Raw genomic sequence first — 19,477 nt, forward strand, 5'->3', positions numbered from 1 at the left:
CCAAAGCCAAGCCTTGAGTTCATCACTAACTGCAGATTTCCAGTGACCAATACTTGTGAAAATATCCTTCGTATCCCAGTTCATGTAGTGTACACTACTTTCAAATCAGACATGGATTTTGCAATACAGAATTCACCAGGATTTGGAAGAGCATGATGTGTATTCTCAAGGATTGTAGAAATGATGAGGATTTTGTTTTTGTCTTTCTATTTTGCATATGCATGTTTAATTTTCTTGTTTCTTGTTAATATTGTTAACCCAGCATCAGATTATCAACCTGTCCAGGGTGTACTCTGCCTCTCATCCTGTGGTAGCTGGAATAGGCTAGCAACACAGATAAAAATATGCAGAAGAGAATGGATGGATGCATTTGGTTTCAGTTTATACATATGAGGCATATTTTGTTTTTGGATTGTAGTTTATCTGTTTTCCTGCCTATATGACATGTTTTGTCTCTGTTCTCTGATATGACCCATAGTAACATTAGATTATTTAGTACGCCTGCAGGGAGCAAAAGAATATGCCACAACCTCACTGTTACATAGAATTCAATTTTCTCAAATGCTTCCTGTGTCCAGCTATTCCACACAATGCAAAATGTCAGTGGTAATGTCATAACATACAGGTTTATCAGCCATGTTTTGTATTTCAGATACCTTTGTTTATTTTAAATACTATAGCTAGATGTGGTCATTGAAAGATCTGCCACCCAGAGCAACTTTTCTTTACATTTTCAAATGAGATGAGTTAAGCTTTATTTCAGTGTCCCATTTGAACATTTATGCTTTACATTGAAATTCATATTAATTTTCACTTGATTTCCAGCTTGACTCACAGCTTTAAATAATAGTTTTTGTTGAGTATCTCCAACACTGCCAGCAAGTTGTCTATAAATGTGACAGACATGAAATATATAATAATATATAGCTGAAATATGAACATTATATCATCATCGCACTATATGACATTGCATTCTTATCAAATAATGATACTACTACTACTACTACTACTCATAATAATAATAATAATAATAATAATAACTGTTAAACATAACGTGGTTTACATTCTTTAGGGAATGTTTAAGGAATTTGTTTAAAGTAAAGTGTAAAGTGTGTTGTGTTAGTCCCCGAAGGGAAATTACTCCTCTGCATTTAACCCATTCACCCAGTGAAGCAGTGGGCAGCCACCAATGCAGCGCCCGGGGAGCAGTGTGTAGGGACGGTACCTTGCTCAGGGGTACCTCAGGGTAGCCGTTCAGTGGAGTCGAACCCCCGACCTTCCGATCATGGGGCAGACACTCTACCTACTGAGCTATCCCTACCCTTACTTGATTAGACAGGCTAATTGTATTTTGTTTGTTTTTTTCCTTTCCCTTTCTTTTCTTTTCTTTTCTTTTCTTTGTTTTTTTAAGGTCAGTGTTGCCCTGTTACTACAGAATACTCTTTTCTTCCTCTGGGTACTGGAAATACACAAAGTGTTCTGTGTTCCTACCTTTTATGTGTCATTTTTTTCCAAATATCAGCCTGTAAGAGTTTAAATAAAAACATTTCTCTGTTTGATAGTTAAAAATGTATAACAGATATTTTATTTAATAAAAGAATCACAATTTGTGTTTATTAACAGATAAATTAGTACATCATACCATGATATGTAACATATAGTGTGACATTTTTTTACTGTGACAAGTATAGTTTGTCATGAAAGAAAAGTATATTTTAAACACTTTATTTGACTACTTTTATGATTTACATGGCACAAAGGAATATGAAGATAAAACCAGTCTTATCAACCTTTACCTAAATAATAGCCTTGAAACTTTTTCAATATTGTGATATTTCACAATTTTTAGTGTCTGGCTAATAACCAAAGCATCTGGCATGTATAATCAGAAGATCATTCTATATATTCAAGTTTCGTTCTATATATTCAAGTTTCGTTGTATATATTCAGAAGATCATTCTTTATATTCAAGTTTCGTTCTATATATTCAAGTTTCGTTCTATATATTCAGACTTTGATTGTAATATATATATAATATTTTCCTAAAGCGGCATTCCATAATATATATATATATATATATATATATATATATATATATATATATATATATATATATATATATATATATATATATATATATATATATATATATATATATATATATATATATATATATATATATATATATATATATATATATATATATATATATATATATATATATATATATATATATATATATATATATATATATATATATATATATATATATATATATATATATATATATATATATATATATATATATATATATATATATATATATATATATATATATATATATATATATATATATATATATATATATATATATATATATATATATATATGTATATATATATATATATATATATATATATATATATATATATATATATATATATATATATATATATATATATATATATATATATATATATATATATATATATATATATATATATATATATGTATATATGTATATATGTATATATATGTGTATATGTGTGTATATATATATATATATATATATATGTATGTTCTTGTCTTTTTCTGTTTAGGAACAAGTTGGTCAAATTAAAGAGCGTTATGACCATCAGCTGCTGCTCAAACACATGCCTTCAGAGTTTAAAATCTTTCTGGACCATGTTCTGGCTCTGGACTACTACACTAAACCAGATTACCAGGTAGATATAATTCAGATATAAGTTCAGAGGAGCAGTCTAATATTGAGACTTTGATTCACATTCATAAATTCATGTATTTTTTCCAGCTGCTGATGTCAGTGTTTGAGAACAGTATGAAGGAGCGAATCATTACAGAGAATGAACCCTTTGATTGGGAAAAGGGAGGAAGTGATGTCACGCTGTCAACCAGTGCCTCCACCCAACCACAGCACAACACCCGACCTACTGCAGCCATGGTGGGGTAAGAACAAGCTGCAACCTCCTGTAAAATAAGGCTGAAATAGAAGTGCCAAAAATGGAAGTTGCTCTAACAGACACTAGCCATTTTTCTTTGATTTGTAAAGCTATGCAGACTGTATTAGAAAAAATTAGGTTAATATACCATAACAAAAAAGTTTTGTACATTGCATGATTAGATTCAAAAGTATTTCTGAAATAACAGCATCTATGTAAAGATTTGTTATATTCTGTGTCCACAGAGCCATTGTGACGCCAGTTCCCGGAGACCTACAGAGGGAGAACACTGATGTTCAAGACGAGCATCTCAGTGATCAGGAAAATGCTCCTCCACCTCCGCCGAGCCGACCCCCTGGGGAAACAGGTGTCCAGCATTCTGGAGAGACTGGAGAAGGCTGGGATGATACAGACTTCAACCGCAATAGACTCAGGATCAGCCTAACCAAGGTCTGAACCATCAGTTATAGGTTTTGGTAGTGCCACAGTCCCATTAAATTGACCCTGTAAATGACGACGGCAGACCCGGTGACATTAACATGCTTTGTAGCATTCTTTATTAGCACACACACCACGGTTGCTGTCCACAATACACATAGAGCTGCAGCTCTCCCGCTGCCAGCTCACCATTACCACAACAACAACAACCACAGGACCCAGTACAATATTTAAGTCGGCGGGGCGTGATTGCGGATGCCGTGCAGGTGTGTCCGCCTTCCCTGCCCGGTACCGCAGGGCACGCACCCCCACAGACCCCAGACTCAGACTCAGACTCTAGAGGCCTTAGTTAGGATGAGAAATAAGGTAGTACAATTAGGAGACTTAAAATGTGGCTTGTTTGAAAGAATTTACAGGAGGGGAAAAGCTTTAAAAATAAAAATGGTAGCACAGTTTATATTTGCAAAACTGTGTCAAACCACAAGCCTTCTAGAACATTGTCCATTGGATAGACATGATCAAAGTGGAGGTTGGGCCATAACACAGCATGTCAAGCAGAGTGGTGATGATTTGGGCTTTTTTGCAGCCACAGGAGGAACTTGGTCCAAATGGGGTCATACAACAGATAATGATCCCAAGCACACTAGCAAATCTACAGTAGAATGGCTGTGTGAATAATCAAGGTTAGCTCTCTCGTCTTGCCTGGAAACACCTCAGTGTTTCCCTGGATAAGCTGGAGGACGGGGTCTGGGCTTCTCTGCTCAGGTTGCTGCCCCTGAGTAGCAGAAGAAAATGGATGTATGGCTGGACAATTTGAGAGACTGATAAAGCCATAGAGAAAACAATTACTTCAAGTTAATGCTGCTAAAGGTAGTTCTACCTGCTACTGAATCAGGGAGTGTACTTTTTCATAGGACTGCATGAAGTCCTGTGAAAATCCCTAAGATTTCACATGGACTTGTTTCATTAGAAACAAGCAAAATATTTATCCAATTATTAGTTGGTAAAAACAAAAAGTGGATTGCCTAAAAATATTTTTTTCATTACAGCCTTTTAGATGATTCTAAAATGTATTAGTTGTTTAGTCTTAAGACATTTTGGTTCACATGAACCTTCTGCCAAGTCACTATCAGTGACTGCCCTTAACTCTACCCATATACTATCAGAAAATGTCATTTTTCTTTCTTTCTTTTTTTTTCTTGCAAGTTTTTAAGTCTTGTACAAAAAAATAGAACTGGTATCAAAATCTATTTGTTTTGTCTCCAAAAAAGTTTGTTTTGCTTGTCTCCAAAACATCATGGTAGCTTTAAGGTTTAGGGATGCTGTTATTTATGCTGCTGACTTAATTCCAGAAAGTTGATTCTGTTCATCTGGATGTAGCATTTTCAGTGGGAGAAACATTTCGTCACTTATCCAAGCTCGCTCATCCATTTCCTTACCTGGATGACTGAGCATGCATCAAGACAATGCTGACTTAAGGAAGTCATTTTAGAGTTGCCTTCCAGAGTATTTAAATGGTTGCTCACTTTTTATCATTCCTCAGGGGGCTCAGGAAGAGGAAGCAATTCGAGGGGCCTGTCCAGTGTCTCCTGTACGAGGCGTAGGACCCGAGTCCCCAACAGGACAGGGTCGGTCCTTACGATATCGGCGGGTCAACAGCCCAGAATCTGATCGTCTCTCTGCAGCTGAGGGCCGGGCTGACGCCTATGGACAGAGGTGACAGTAAAGTATAGAAAACAACAAAGGTGGTTTTAGGTGAAGCGACAGCATTTCATGTTATTTTTAAATAATAACCAAAAACAAACAACAAATATGAAAACATTTTCCAGTTTAAAAAAATAAGCATAAGCCAAACTCAACCTGCCTATTGACAAATAAAATCACACCAAAGATTAGAATTAATTAATTATGAGGCCTTTGCTCTAAAAGAACTTGATCTCAACTTTTTAAATCCACATGAACCAGAAATGTACAAAACAGGTTCAACTTTACTGTTTAGTCTTCAGAGACCTGAGAGTTTCGCCCGTCTCAATTTGAATGACTTGGATTTGGCTCTGAGATTTTGCTTGATTTTGATTGTTGAGAATTCATTTGGATACACTCCAAAGACCAAATCTTTTTAATGTGGCTTTTTAACTTGGCTTCAAAGTTTCTGTTACCATGACTTGACTTGGACGTGTCTGAACTGACCGTGGTTTGTAATGGACTTCACATTCAGCATGCCACAACAACACATATGATATGGATCGGTGCTGAACTGAGACTTAAGATTTCCTTTGAAAAATCAACTAGTCTGGGCTATATTTAAAATTGACTTTGCTTTACCCTTAAGAAGTTTAAACCTGAGCTTTAAATTGAACTGAATAATGAAACAAAAAGCTAAAAAAGTATTTTTACCAGGTTGTTAAGCTGTAGAGGAGTCATATTCCCATATCCTTCTGTTTTGTACACATTTGTTTGTGTGTCCACCAGGTCTAGGATGGACATCCTCGGTTCTCCATCTCGTCACGTCTACTCCTCCCAGCCGGCTCAGATGCTGTCTGTTGACCCCGGCTGCCGTGGAGATCGTCAGGTCAGTGGCCGTCAGGAAGTGTCCGTGGCATCTGTCGACCAGGAGGCCCACAGCAACGCCTTTATTCGTTCTGTACCGCTGGCAGAGGAGGAAGACTTTGATAGCAAAGAGTGGGTGATCATTGACAAAGAGGCAGAGCTGCGGGACTTTCTTCCAACCACGTCAGGAACTACTGACGAGGAGCCTGAGGAGCTACGCCCTTTGGAGGAACAGGAGGAGAGGAGGCGACTCAGGGCTGGAGGTAGGAGATAAAAAAAAGATTTTTAGTTATAAAACTGAAATGAATTGGATAAAATATAATAAAAAAAAGGTTGGTTCATCAGGGCAGGGCACTATTTGAAATGTTTCAGTGCTAGTGTTAATCTGAAACCTTAGCTTTGGTGCCATCTTCCATAAGTTTGGTTGTTACCTAGGAGCTGATAGGATAGGAGCCCTGTTCTATTGATAAAATAGGTCTCTTTAAAAGTGGTGAATTCTAAGTGGATTGCAAACAAGTCTCCATTTTATCAACAGTCATTAAGAAAGAAAAATAACCTAGTGAATTATTAGGAAAACAAAAATGAAAACCAGAGTAAATAAAGTGCTAAATCTATCAAATAGAGGCAGAATGAGGGAATTCAACAAATAAAACAAGTGTGTTGATGGAAATTATGAAACAGGTAAAATCAAGCAATCTAATTGGGTTGTTGTCTGTGCCATAATACCACCGTGAAAGTCGGAGTCATTCCCTTTGGGGAAATATTGTATTAACAATGAAATTGCTTTCTGGAGGCATCTTTGCTGAATTTAAGACTCTGTATCTAAACCGGCTTTGTTCCTACTAATATTTCCATGTTGCTAAACACTGAAAATAACTCACAGAATCATTCGCTGTAACAAAGTTACGACTAACTGGCTACCCTTACCTTGCTCAATTGCTTGCTAATGTTATCGTTTTTTTTAAGACACTGGACAGTTTTTCAGTGGTTGCACAATAAATCTCAAATTAAATTAAATAGCTAGATGTTTTAATTAATTTTTTAAAATATATTAAAGCATGGGTTCCCATGCGTGGGTTCCCTCCGGGTACTCCGGCTTCCTCCCACCGTCCAAAGACATGCAGTTTGAGGGGATAGGTTAATTGGATAATCCAAATTGTCACTAGGTGTGAATGTGCGAGTGAATGTGAGCGTGAATGGTTGTCTGTCCCTGTGTGTTGGCCCTGCGACAGACTGGCGACCTGTCCAGGGCGTACCCGCCTCTCGCCCTATGACAGCTGGGATAGGCTCCAGCGCCCCCCGCGACCCTGGAAAGGATAAGCGGAAGCGAATGGATGGATGGATGGATAGATATTAAAGCATATATAAATATATAAATGCAAACTAGAAACTGAGACCATTTGCCTTCAAAGCAAAAGTTTTAAACTTAAGGCACAACTTTTACTTTGAAACTGAATGTTCTCTGTTTTTGGTATGCATCACACTTTTTACTACTGCTCAGTGGTTCAGTGAGTGTTTGCAGACAAGTTGGCATCTTGCAAACTGCAAGTGAGTGTGGCAGCTAAATTTTACTAAAGTAAACACAAGGAGGTTTTGACTGCAGAATTGTCTTTGGTTTCCTTTGCAGGAGCGGAGCCAGTAGTTCGTCCGAAGACTCACACACGGGAGAGCAGTCGGGGGATGCTAACACTAACAGAGGAGGAGGCATCAAGGAAAAGTGGTGGCAGCCCAGCACAGTCGCCCTGTCATTCTCTGCCATCAGGACGTCCTCGCCGGAGAGAGTCTGAGCCCACTGGACCTCAGAGGCCGGTAAGAGACCCAGCCAGCCAATAACACAAGAGTTTAGTTCTTTGATGGCATGTCTGCGGACAAATGAGCGGACTTGACAACTGCAAAAGAGGTTTATTCTTTGATGTCAGTACGTGATTCTGACTGCTCAGACACTGACATATCGAGGCACAGTGCACTCTCCAGCTCATTTATCTGCCTGTCAACATACAACTTAAAAGACAAATCCAGCATGATCAGAGGTTTTGCTAATTTATATTCTTCCCTCTTTATCAGTGATGATGATTTACAATTTACTTTAAGTCTTTAAAATGGTGCCAATTTATAAGTTGGTTGTACAGGAAAAAAACAAGTGTTGGAATGGAAACACTTCTACTTCTACTGTAAAGGTGCCCTTAGACCAGGGGTCTGCAACCTTTAACACCCAAAGAGCCACTTGGACCCGGTTTCCACGCAAAAGAAAACACTGGGAGCCGCAAATACTTTTTGAAATCTAAAATGAAGATAACACTGTATATATTGTTTTTTTACCTTTATGCTTTGTGTGAACAACTAAAGTAAGTAAGTAAAGTTTATTTATTTATTAAGCGCTTTTCACAGACAGGCAGTCACAAAGCGCTGTACACAAATATCAAAATAAACAATACAATAAGTAGACATTATACACAATGTAAAAGATCAAATGTAACTAATGTAAAGAATATAAAATACGTAGATCAACAAAAGGCTTGTTTGAACAGAAAAGTTTTTAACTGCTTTTTAAAAGAATCCACAGAGAAACTAAGGTGTGTTGCTTATGGAATCCATGAAGTGCTACAGAGAAAATTACATTTTATTTACGTAATTAACACATTTTGAACTCTTAAAGAAATATAACAAAAGGAAAGACACCCAGCTGAACTAAAATGATCCATGTAGCAAACAAAAGCTGTTGTGAGCCGCCACCCTTATATCTCCTTTGGGCTTTTGGAGCCTTGACCTGACTTTTAAAAAGTAATTGGAAAAAAAGCACTATGCTGCTAAAAAAGGAAAAATAGATATTTGCAAAATTCTGCCTAAATACGTATTTTGGAGCCGTATTTTACCTGGTTAATGTGTGTGGCGGGGCGTGGTCTGCAGTGCCGCTGCATGAGAGTCGGACGCACCTGAGCGGCACCCGCAATCATGCCTCGCCGCCTTAAAGTCTGTGCTCTCTCTGCTGTTGTGTTGTCGGGCTGTGAGCTGAAAAGCTACAGCTGGCTGTATGTGTACAGCAACCGTGTGTGAAAAGTGGTCAAAAAAGAGATGCTGAAAAGCATGTTCATTGAAACATCGTCGGGTCTGCCGTGGTACGAAGTCACTTTCATCTTTACGCAGGACTGTAAGCTGTCATCTGTGAGGCGTGAGCGGTGTTTGTTTTTAACATAGTTCACGGTGGAGAACAGCTGCTGACATAATGTGGATCAGAAGATCCATAATTGGCCTACCTGGGGTTGAAAGTCTCGATAAATGCACGCCGTTTCGGCAGGTATACCGGCTTCCGCGAGTGTGACGCTTATTTTGAGCGATGAAAAAATAATAAAATATAATTTTATTTTTATATTTCAATACCACAATAATCTTCCAATTTAGAAGTACAAGTTAAAAAAAAGATCTAAACACAAATTCAGCTAAATACTTCTAATTTATTTTCCCAAACCACCTGGAGCCACAAAATAAGGACTAAAGAGCCTCATGCGGCTCCGGAGCCGCGGGTTGCCGACCCCTGCCTTAGGCATTCAGTGACCACTAAGTCAGACTGTGGTGGTGCTGAGAAACACAAACTGCTGGATAAATGAAGCAAGAAGAACTTGAAACTTGAATTTAGAAATTCGACACTAACATTTTCTGTTTGTAGACATGAAAGAGCATGTTGAGGCAGACCATTTTTGGAACATCCAGCTGTCCCATCCATTTCTATGTCCATCTGTCCATCCATCCATCAATCCATCCACCTTCTTCAAACTTATCCCAAACCTTTATTCTTATACTGATGAGAATATTTTTTTTATCACAATTAGTTAATTCAATCAGTGTTTGCCTTACTAAAATATGATCTAAAGTTAACACACAAACAGACTAGTTAAATTAAGAAATGCCTAATCAAACAATAAGTAATCAAGACAAGGAATATTTGCTTTCCTTCTTTTTCTCTATATCCTTCATATCGTAATGATGGGACTGCTACAGACTTCAAGTGCAATAGAGCAATAGTGCAAGAATCTGTCTATAGATTGCAAAGAATCAGACAGTCCACCTACTTTTTGGAGATAATGAGCAAAACATTTCGAGTCATGCTGGACTTGTCCTAAAAAGACCACGGTGATAAGAGGGGAACAGACACCTGCAGGAGTTTGTTTTCAGATTCGAGGCAGCTCTGTCTTGAGCACCAGTCACATGTACAGTAGTTATTCTGTTCACTTACCAGCATCCAATAGATCCTCTGGCAGGTTAAATGCTGACCTTAAAGTAAAGCTGAACTCTGATAGCTTGCTCACAGCTAGTCTTTAGGCTAGATAGCTATTTTTTAAGCAAATTTTAATTAGCCAATTTTTAAAAAATTAAATAGTTGTAAGCAATGCTGAAAATAAAATGAAATGCCCAGTACAGAAAAAAAATTTAAAAAATCACCAGACCTGGAAAATCAAAACAATAGTAATTTTGATAGGATTTAGCTACAGAGTGAGTCAAATTAAGACGGCTACATTTTAAAACGCTTTACAGACAGGAGATGTCTATACCAAGTGGGTTAGTTCATTTCTTCCCACCGAATGCCAAGATTTCAAATACTCTCTCGCTTAGGCATGATACAGAAACAAGACAGATATAAAAAACCAGCAAAGTATACTTTTTTTCTGAATACATTATTTATTACAAATTACTAATCTTTTTAAAATGATATCCAATTTCCCCAATTTCCTTCGGGGTCAACCTTCAGGATCAATAAAGTTTTATTGAATTGAATCTGCTATGCAGAATGTATAGACAAGGGGGAAGATTTTTCATAGATTTCAAGTACAGTGGAACCCCGACTTACGAAATTAATTCGTTCCAGAGGGTCTTTCGTAAGTCAAAATTTTCGTAAGTCGAAGCACCTTTTTCCATCACCTTTTGAGTGAGGCGATGCTGGCTGAAGACAAAGTTCTTGTTGGAGGCTGAAGAAAGCATATGTATGCATGCATACATACGTACGTGTACATGTACATACCATTATGGAATTTAATTCTAAGCATTAAAACTAAAACTTACATTTACGTTAATTAATGTACGTATGTACACTGTGCAATGATATTTTTTTAACCTTTTTTTAAACTCGCTCATATTTATGCCTTATGCCGGCCCCATTATGAATGAACGATAGGCTAATTGCAAACGAAAAGCACACGAAATAGTGCACTGCAACAACAATACGTCTTTCACGTGGAACAGCGAAACGCATTTCGCAAACGGATTTCGTTACACGGGCATTTTGTCGTACCACGGGCAAAAATATTGCCGTTAAGTGCCTTCGTAACTTGAATTTTTTGTTAAATGGGGTCTTCGTAAGCTGGGGTTCCACTGTATTTAGATTTTTTTGTAGGCTAAATTCTGTTTAATAATCATATTTTAGTCTCAAAACCACCACCTTTCTTTGAGTATTTTTTTCTCAGTTTTGTTGAGTGAAGTTCTAGTATTTATTTAGTCTTTTACTAATTAGTATCTGCCTGTGAGGTGCACCTGTACTAAGCCAATCAAGCTTGTTAGCATTAGCTGCTAACTGAGCAATTTACCATCTTATCCAAATATGGCCACTTGTGACAGCAGCTGTAATTCTAACATCAAGAATTCAAATTGCAGAGTTGTGTAAACTCACAGTAGATTTGTCCATATTTTGTGCACAATCTATGAGACCGACATCCCTTTGGAGTATGTCATTCTTTGCATTTTTGCATTGTTGTTCATTGGTAAACTACCGTAAAGTAACTTCTGTTAAACAAACTACAGTTTGTTTAACTACAGTTTGTTTAACTAACTCTATTTCAGATATCTAATTACTGTTGCCACAATCAGCTTCATTTTGACCCTGAAAATTATTGATGTTTTTTTTTTTACAACTGCCTGTGACTCATGAAATACAGATTTAACAGTGTAGCTGTGATACTGGTGTTTTTCTAGTCCTTGAGACAGATTGATGTCTTTTCACACACACACACACACACACACACACACACACACACACACACACACACACACACACACACACACACACACACACACACACACACACACACACACATGTCTGGTGATATTGTGATTGGGGAATGTAGACAGATGGAAATTTACTCCAGAACAAAAACGGACGATTTTCCAGAGATTAATGTCCACATTGAATACATTTCCACCTGAAGCTGTACATCCAGTGACAAAATTCCCCACTGGAGGAAGTAAAGGTGTGAAGGTTGTTGTAGTGGTGTGGGTGGCATTTACTGTTATGACAACCTAATCTTTATGTTTAGTTGCGTAACCCTATCATTATTTCGATTGATTGTTTATTTTTCATGATCAAGCTCTTTTCCTAATCTCTGAATTCTGGCTTTGTGACATAAAGTTTGAAAAGTGTGTTTTGCAGAAGCAACCAATAATGGTGTTCTTGTCTGGTTATAGGGTGATAAAAAGAAAACACATCTTTCTTGTGCTTTCTTCATGGTGAAATGCAATAGATTTGTGAATGAAAGCTGTAATGTGGATGAATGCCGTTGCGATAGTTGTGTATGATGAATATGAATATGCTTTTTTGTGTTTGGTGTAGGGGAAAAAAATAAAAAAATTGTGAAACAAAAAAAAGCTTTTCCAAATGTAAAGCACAATCAAAATATATTTTGTCATGTTAGAGAAGTTTTTCAAAAGTCTGATCATTTTTATCTTGCACTCAGCTCACTGTAATGTCTCATAGATTGAGTCCAAAATAGTTAGCTGAGCTCTAGTAAGCCTTGACCTCCCAGTCAGTTATCGAGCTGGTGGGTAACAGACATCTCCGAAAACGTGAGAGCACTTTTGCAAATATGTGATGTGTTGATAAATCGAGCAGATATTTGAAGTTTACACAGCTACATTCTCACCTGAAAATATCTTAAAAGTTTATTTTGTGACCTAGAAAGAGTAATATTAAAACTTAGTAGTGGCCGCCATTGCTGGAAACTGGAATTGGCTAGGCTGCGCTATGGATTTTGGGACAGTTTGGGACACAAAGGATACACCCGACCCATCCTTCAAATCTGGGGAAATGAAGGACGCATTTGTCGGCTGCATTTGGAGCAGCCTTCGAATTAGGATCAGCCTTCGTCGCCTGGCTGTGATGTAATTGGCCTTCAAATGCGGCCTCCGAAGGATGGGGCCTAGGAATAGGGACACAGCTAATGTCTGATTTAAAAACACGACTTACATGTAGGCTTCAAATTTCCAGTTTATCAAACACCACCGAGCAGTCTTTACCTTTAAATCTAACTTCGTTCTTCCTGTCTGTCTTGTCTTTCTCTATCTTGGAGTGAGGTTAGCTCTCTTTCTTTTCTCTCCCTGTGAAAAACAGCAGCTGGACCTTTAGGTAGCAACATGTTATGCATCAAACTGCACACAAACAGTTTGTGTGTTTGCTGATCTTTGTTGAGCTAATAGACGCGACATATTTGAAATTACCTGCCACTTAAAAAATGTTGCTCCCTTTTATGTTCTTTTGTAGTGCTAGCTAGATGCTAAAGTACAGCAACCACAACTTATGGACACCTGTAGTCGTTTGAGTATTTTTCCAAAAAACAAACAAACATATAAAACAGAAAACACAGCCCACTTTAACCCCTGACTATGACACACGATTGAATCTCTTTGATCTCTTTTTGTGTGACATTTTCTGGTGATACCCAAACACGACTGGCTCTCATATTTTACTGTTTAGCCTCAGATCGGTTTGATTATAAGACTACTCCAGGGCTAGTATGCATATTCTTGAGAAATATATTTTCTCAATTATAATTAGATACCCTATACAATACCTTCTCAAATACCCTTTTAATGTCAAAATACATCAAATAAATTCTTATACATACTGATATTTTTATTTTAGTGGTACAAGCTTCTCATATTTGCTTAACCCAGCATGAAATTTGAATTTAAACATTTTCTAAATTTTCTTCATTTTTCTTACTAAGAATTTCATGTTGTTAAAAGAAGAAAATTGCCATGACATCCGTGCACATGATGAGTGTATGGAAACCTAAGATCCCAACCACATTATGATTATAAACTTGGCACAAAAAGTAAGGAAATGTGAGTTTGTTGTAGTATTTCTTTATCATACTGCTTCTTGGTAATCAATCCTCTACCTGTTTATTTCCCCTTAAATGGTGCCAAGTGTGTGAGGAAAATGGAATCCGGGCTCAGCAGAGCTAAGTATGTTGGCTACACCCATGAAAAACTTGCCAAATCTTCTCTTCCAAAGAGCTTATTCTGCTATTGACTCTTGTTTTGAGGCCCCTGTTTGTTAAATGAATAAACTGTTAAACTGCCAGTGTGTCTTGTTTCTTCAAACTTAATCATCCAATACAATGAAACAACACCAAACAGGACTCAATAACAGAATAAGCTATTTGGCATTGGCAGAGGGGATTTGGCTAGTTTTTTATGGGTGCAACCCAAATACTAAACTCTGCTGCTTAACGTCTTGATGCATTCTCAATCATCCAGGAAAGTAAATCTCCAAAAGTTGATTCTGTTCATCTGGACGTAGCGTTTTGTGGGAGAAACGTTTCGTCACTCATCCAAGTGACTTCTTCAGTCTCAGCTGACTGCAGGTTTCCCCAACCTTATAAACAGTACATTTGCATAATGACTGAAACCAGCCCACTGAAGGAACAATGGGCTGCTTAACCAATGCATTGTTAGGCTATCTAACAGCATAATATTTATTGCCAGGAAGCATTGTTACAATAAAGCAATACTTGACCAAACAAAAATTTCCTTATTTTTTATGCTAAGTTTATATATGCTAAGTTTTGACCAAAGTAAACAAATAAAAACATAATAAAACAAACAGCACTTTGTTATGGAGGACCAAAAAGAAATGAAATGTTATTTTAATAAATAAATAGACTAAATACATTTTAGTAAATTTGTCTTGAGAATGGGGCTAGAAGAAATGTCATGGGCTCATCTAATGGGTTCATTTTCTGAAAACCAAGAACTTTTCATGGCACAGGATTCTTAGTTGTGTGTGTGTGTTTGTTTGTGTGTGCTTGGGAATTTCTGAAGAATAATTTCTATGGAAATGACACTATAGAACTAGAGGAAGAGGTGGGGGGATGGGGTTGGGCGGTGGGGAGGTGAGCACAACAATTGCTTGGTTCTCCTTAGAGGAAACTGAACTGAATTCTGCGTATGAAGAGCCGGTTATGTGGAAAACTAATGTGGAATCACTGAATTTCACATTAAGCTCATTTTGTATTTTCACATCATTTTCATTTTCCTTAGCAGGATTTTCTTCATGGATGTGATTTTATATTAATTTAAATCTACGTTTGATTTTTTTAGTTGAATTACAAATTTGTGACCATTTGAGTTGTCCATTATTTATTTACAAATAGGTCAGGTTTGGTCCTCCATACTTGGTGGCTGCTGTTTACAGGCTGGACGTGCAACATCACCACTGAAATTTCACTTTATCTGCAGTGAAACAGGATACCGTTTAACCCCGTGTCAGTGGAAAATTCGTATGCACAAATTAATTTTAGCGCTTTTTTAGTGAGCTCTTCTTTGACTTTCCTTTGTTTTCGCGACAATTGTCATCTCTAGACTCAGAGCAAGCTTGTCTGCTGCCAACCATCGAGGACTGCCATTGTCTATTCTGCGTCAATTCTTTTTCCCGCTCCCACATAACTACTGATGCCTTTGCCCCCAACCTATCGCTTTAAAAGTACACAGTATGTCAAGTTTGACTCATCTGAGGAGACAAAGAAAAGAGCGAGGGTGCCATTGGGACAACACAAGAAGAAATAAAGTGATGTTTCGGGGTAAGCACAGTTTAGGAATAGTCCTTTACCTCTGTTCTCTCACTGAATTTCTGTTCTTCCTCTTCCTTTTTCTTCTGTTCAAACATATTTCCTCCCTTTTCCCCTCCATTGTGTGTTTGTGTTTTGTGTGCTTGATGACTCATCTTTTTTTTGTGTTCCCTGTTTCTTTTTGTACCTCCAATGGTAATTTTTCATTCAGAAAACAAAAGCTCAAACTGACCAGACTAGTGAGATACAGTATGTGCAGCACTGGTGCCTTTGTGTCCTTTTAAGTGCTTTGTCGGGGAAAGTGTCTTCATCGTCATTTTCCCAGTCTGATCCAGGATGCTAGTCTGATCCAAAAAGCTAGTCAATTGGTGTAACTGTCCAGTTAAGTTTCTAATAAGTTCTAAATAGTTTCTGATAACTGTAACTTTAGCTAGAGTGCCAGGTTTACACCAGCACTCCACCAGCTTCTCTCCCCAAGCACCTTTTCTCACAACATTTAAGCTGAGGGCTTTTGACAGAAGTGAGCATCAATCAGCTTTCTCCTGTCTAACCTGTCTAACGTCATGGAGGGGTAGGAGAAAAGGGCAGGAAGTCAAACCAATGTTGGGTTGTAGCTGTAAGAAAATCTGAATTTTATTGTTTGCTTGTTTTTTTAAAATAAACAATTTATTTAAACTTTTTTAACCTCACCTCCCTCTTTCTGGTTGATCTGTTTGCAGTTGGAGGAGGACAGGCATCAACCACGGCCCAACCAACTGAGGAGGCTGGCCTCCTATGTCTTTTCTTCCTCCACCCTTGAGACAGAGCAGTATCCTCATGGAGGAGGGAGCTTTATCCAGAGGAGCCGCTCAGCTGAGAGCAGCCCAGCACACGGCAACACTACAACTTCAACCCGCCGGCGGCATGCTGGCACTCTGCCGACCCCTGGCAGCCCACGGAGCAGACACTCTGTTCTGAATATGTCGAGGGCACAGCTGCAGCACGTGTTAGCTAAGCTCATGAACAAGAACAACAGCTGAGAGATGGACTCAAACGCATATTAAATTAACACGTGTGTTAAGTATACACATACACAATACACACATACTGTATGCAGGGTTGGTCACACCAATTTGGGGCCCGGTGCAGTTTGGCCTCTTGGTTCCTTTTGTTCCATTACATGTTCCACCATTTGTGTTCCGCAGTCAAGATCATCTCTGGTGCATTTGCTCTGATTAAGAGCACCAACTATTAAAATACTAATTATTTGATTAGTATTTATCCATAAATCTTTAAATTTCATTGGCCCTAAATAAAATGTGTAGGATGTTTTAAAAGGCCCTTAAATTACGAGGCATCACTGGTGAGCTGGGAAGACATTTGACCTGTGTCGAAACAAGGAGTATACCTATTAATACCAAAATAAAACACAGCTTTGCCTTCGTATTTGGCTTATTAAATATTTCTGGCCAGCTCTGCATATACAAATATTCTAATGAATGTACACATAAATATATCAGACATGATAAAAACAGCACACTAAGAGCCAGACATGGTCATGAAACAAAACAAGCCATATTACTGGCAGACAACAGCACTGCTAAGCTGGTAAACACTTAGTATCACACACACATTCACAGTCATGTAGCTCTATCAATTGTAAGAAAAGGAACAGAAGAAAAGAAGAAAAATGCTCAAGATGGGGAATATTTTCCATGCAATAAACTCTAACAAGCCTCTACAAACCTGATGTTGCACATGCCACAGATCAGGCAGACTCATGTGAATAATGTGAAACTGAACACGTCCTTCTTGCTTCTATGAAGAAGAGGAGCGTGAAACAGAGTGGGGCTGCAAACAGACTGTTAAGCTTTACAGTATCTGTGCATTTATTTATTTCAATTCTTTTCTGCTAAAACAAAAGTGTGATTATCAACGAGTGCAGGTTATTCCACCAAGGTTTTGCACCAAGACTTCACAGTGTCGCCATCACTCAACCAGTGATATAAACATCTCACTCTGCTTCTGCTTCATTAAACTCTGTGTGTGAAGAGAAAGGGGTATGTGATAAAAGTCTTTCTCAAGGTGTGAAAAGGAATTCAGCATTAACCTCTAATTACACCTTCTTGAAGAAAAAACTGTTACTGACACCAAGAAGTACGGTGTCCCTAAAAGACAAATATTTCACAAAAAATAATAGTTACTAAATAAATTGAAACTAATTAGTAAAACAAACCAACACACACTGGCATGTCGTAAATGAATTAACACCAATAACAAATTTACAAATGTATAAAATCAAATTTTTTTACATTAATTTATATTACAAATGAACAACTCTACCACTACATGGTAAACAAATTAACAATAAAGACAATATTCTACCTAAGAATATAAAAAGATTCCTTTTCAAAACAAGCAAAAATCATGAAAAAAGACCAAAAAAATTTTGTTTTTTTCTTGAATGGATTTGTTATTTATAGTTTATAGTCTTATTTATAGTTTTAATACGCTAAAAAGTTTATTTGAAAGAAATCATTTTCTGAACCGTTTTCTTTGCTGTTAAGGGCCACCTCTTAACTGGAAAATGTATAGGGCTGAAGAAGGCTGCCAGATAGGACCTAACGAAGTTGAAGCATGTTTTATGACATTTTTAAAATTAACTTTTGCACTTTTTCTAATGAATTCTCATTAGTACTAGAGGACTGTAAAAGAAGTGAACTTACATTTGGAACATTTAAAATTACATGTCAGTTTGTGAAGTGTTTGCTGGAGCTCTTGTTTGACTCTTCTTTGATACATATTTTAAGGTGATCGGGATCCATTCAAGTACAGAAACTGAGCTAAACAGAATGTGCTTGGATGTATTGTTCCATCAAAAGAATCGTGCACATTAGTTGTTTTGCACAACATATCTGTGATTTTCTTTCATCATTTTCCTTTTTCTGTTGAGCATAATTTGAGCACACTCACTGAGGTTCCAGATTCCCATGGAATGCATCCAGCATTGCTATTTGCATTTGTGTGCTTGTGTGGAATGAGTTTGGGGCATTCACAACCGTTCCAGTCAGTGAGCCCATTACTGAAATATGTTAACATCTATTTTTCATAACATCAGGATCCTTTTGAATTCATTCAAATAGATTCATTCAAATTGTTAAATGTTTTAAATTGTACATTTAAATTTGTAAACTTGTTTGAGTTTGAGTTAAATCCAGGTCTTCCAGAGGATGCAGTCAATCTTGTTATATTTATCGTTAGTTTAAAATATATTCAAAAAGACTTATTTTATGTATTGTATGTTGGGTTTCTGTTGGAAGTACTGATGTAAATAGACACATAGATAGATATCACACCAACACCTAAGGTTACTTGGCGAATTGCCTGAAGGGGTATACCAGAGAGACAGAACCCAGGAGAATAATCTGGATGTTCTCTACTGAACCATCCAAGGTATACTTTTAGTGACAGGGGAACAATATGGGAACAGCCCCACCAAGTCTGGAGACACAGCAAAACTGGAAGATCAGATGGAAGAAGAATGCAACAAATAATAACAATCGTTAGTGGTTAGTGGTTCTAAGAGCAGGCCACAGCAACCTTGAACAATTTCCAGTAACTATCACAGTGGCAGACATCCAAGAAAGAGTCTCAGGCATGAAGAGCTGGAGAGCACTAGGCCCTGACACTTACTGGCTAAAGAAGCAAATTGCACTT

The 19,477-nt window shown here is 37.4% G+C and overlaps 1 protein-coding gene across 1 annotated transcript in view; it reads left to right on the forward strand.

Moving 5' to 3' along the window:
- Nucleotides 1-19,477, forward strand: part of ttbk1a (tau tubulin kinase 1a) — a 70,241-nt gene that overhangs the window by 32,094 nt on the left and 18,670 nt on the right. The window contains exons 10-15 of the mRNA XM_039612984.1: nt 2,601-2,726; nt 2,813-2,967; nt 3,206-3,410; nt 4,942-5,114; nt 5,871-6,211; nt 7,576-7,757. Coding sequence (XP_039468918.1) covers nt 2,601-2,726; nt 2,813-2,967; nt 3,206-3,410; nt 4,942-5,114; nt 5,871-6,211; nt 7,576-7,757 — 1,182 coding nt within the window. The remainder of the gene's footprint in view (nt 1-2,600; nt 2,727-2,812; nt 2,968-3,205; nt 3,411-4,941; nt 5,115-5,870; nt 6,212-7,575; nt 7,758-19,477) is intronic.

The sequence above is a fragment of the Oreochromis aureus genome, linkage group 6 (genome assembly GCF_013358895.1).
Source record: "Oreochromis aureus strain Israel breed Guangdong linkage group 6, ZZ_aureus, whole genome shotgun sequence".
NCBI lineage: Eukaryota > Metazoa > Chordata > Actinopteri > Cichliformes > Cichlidae > Oreochromis > Oreochromis aureus.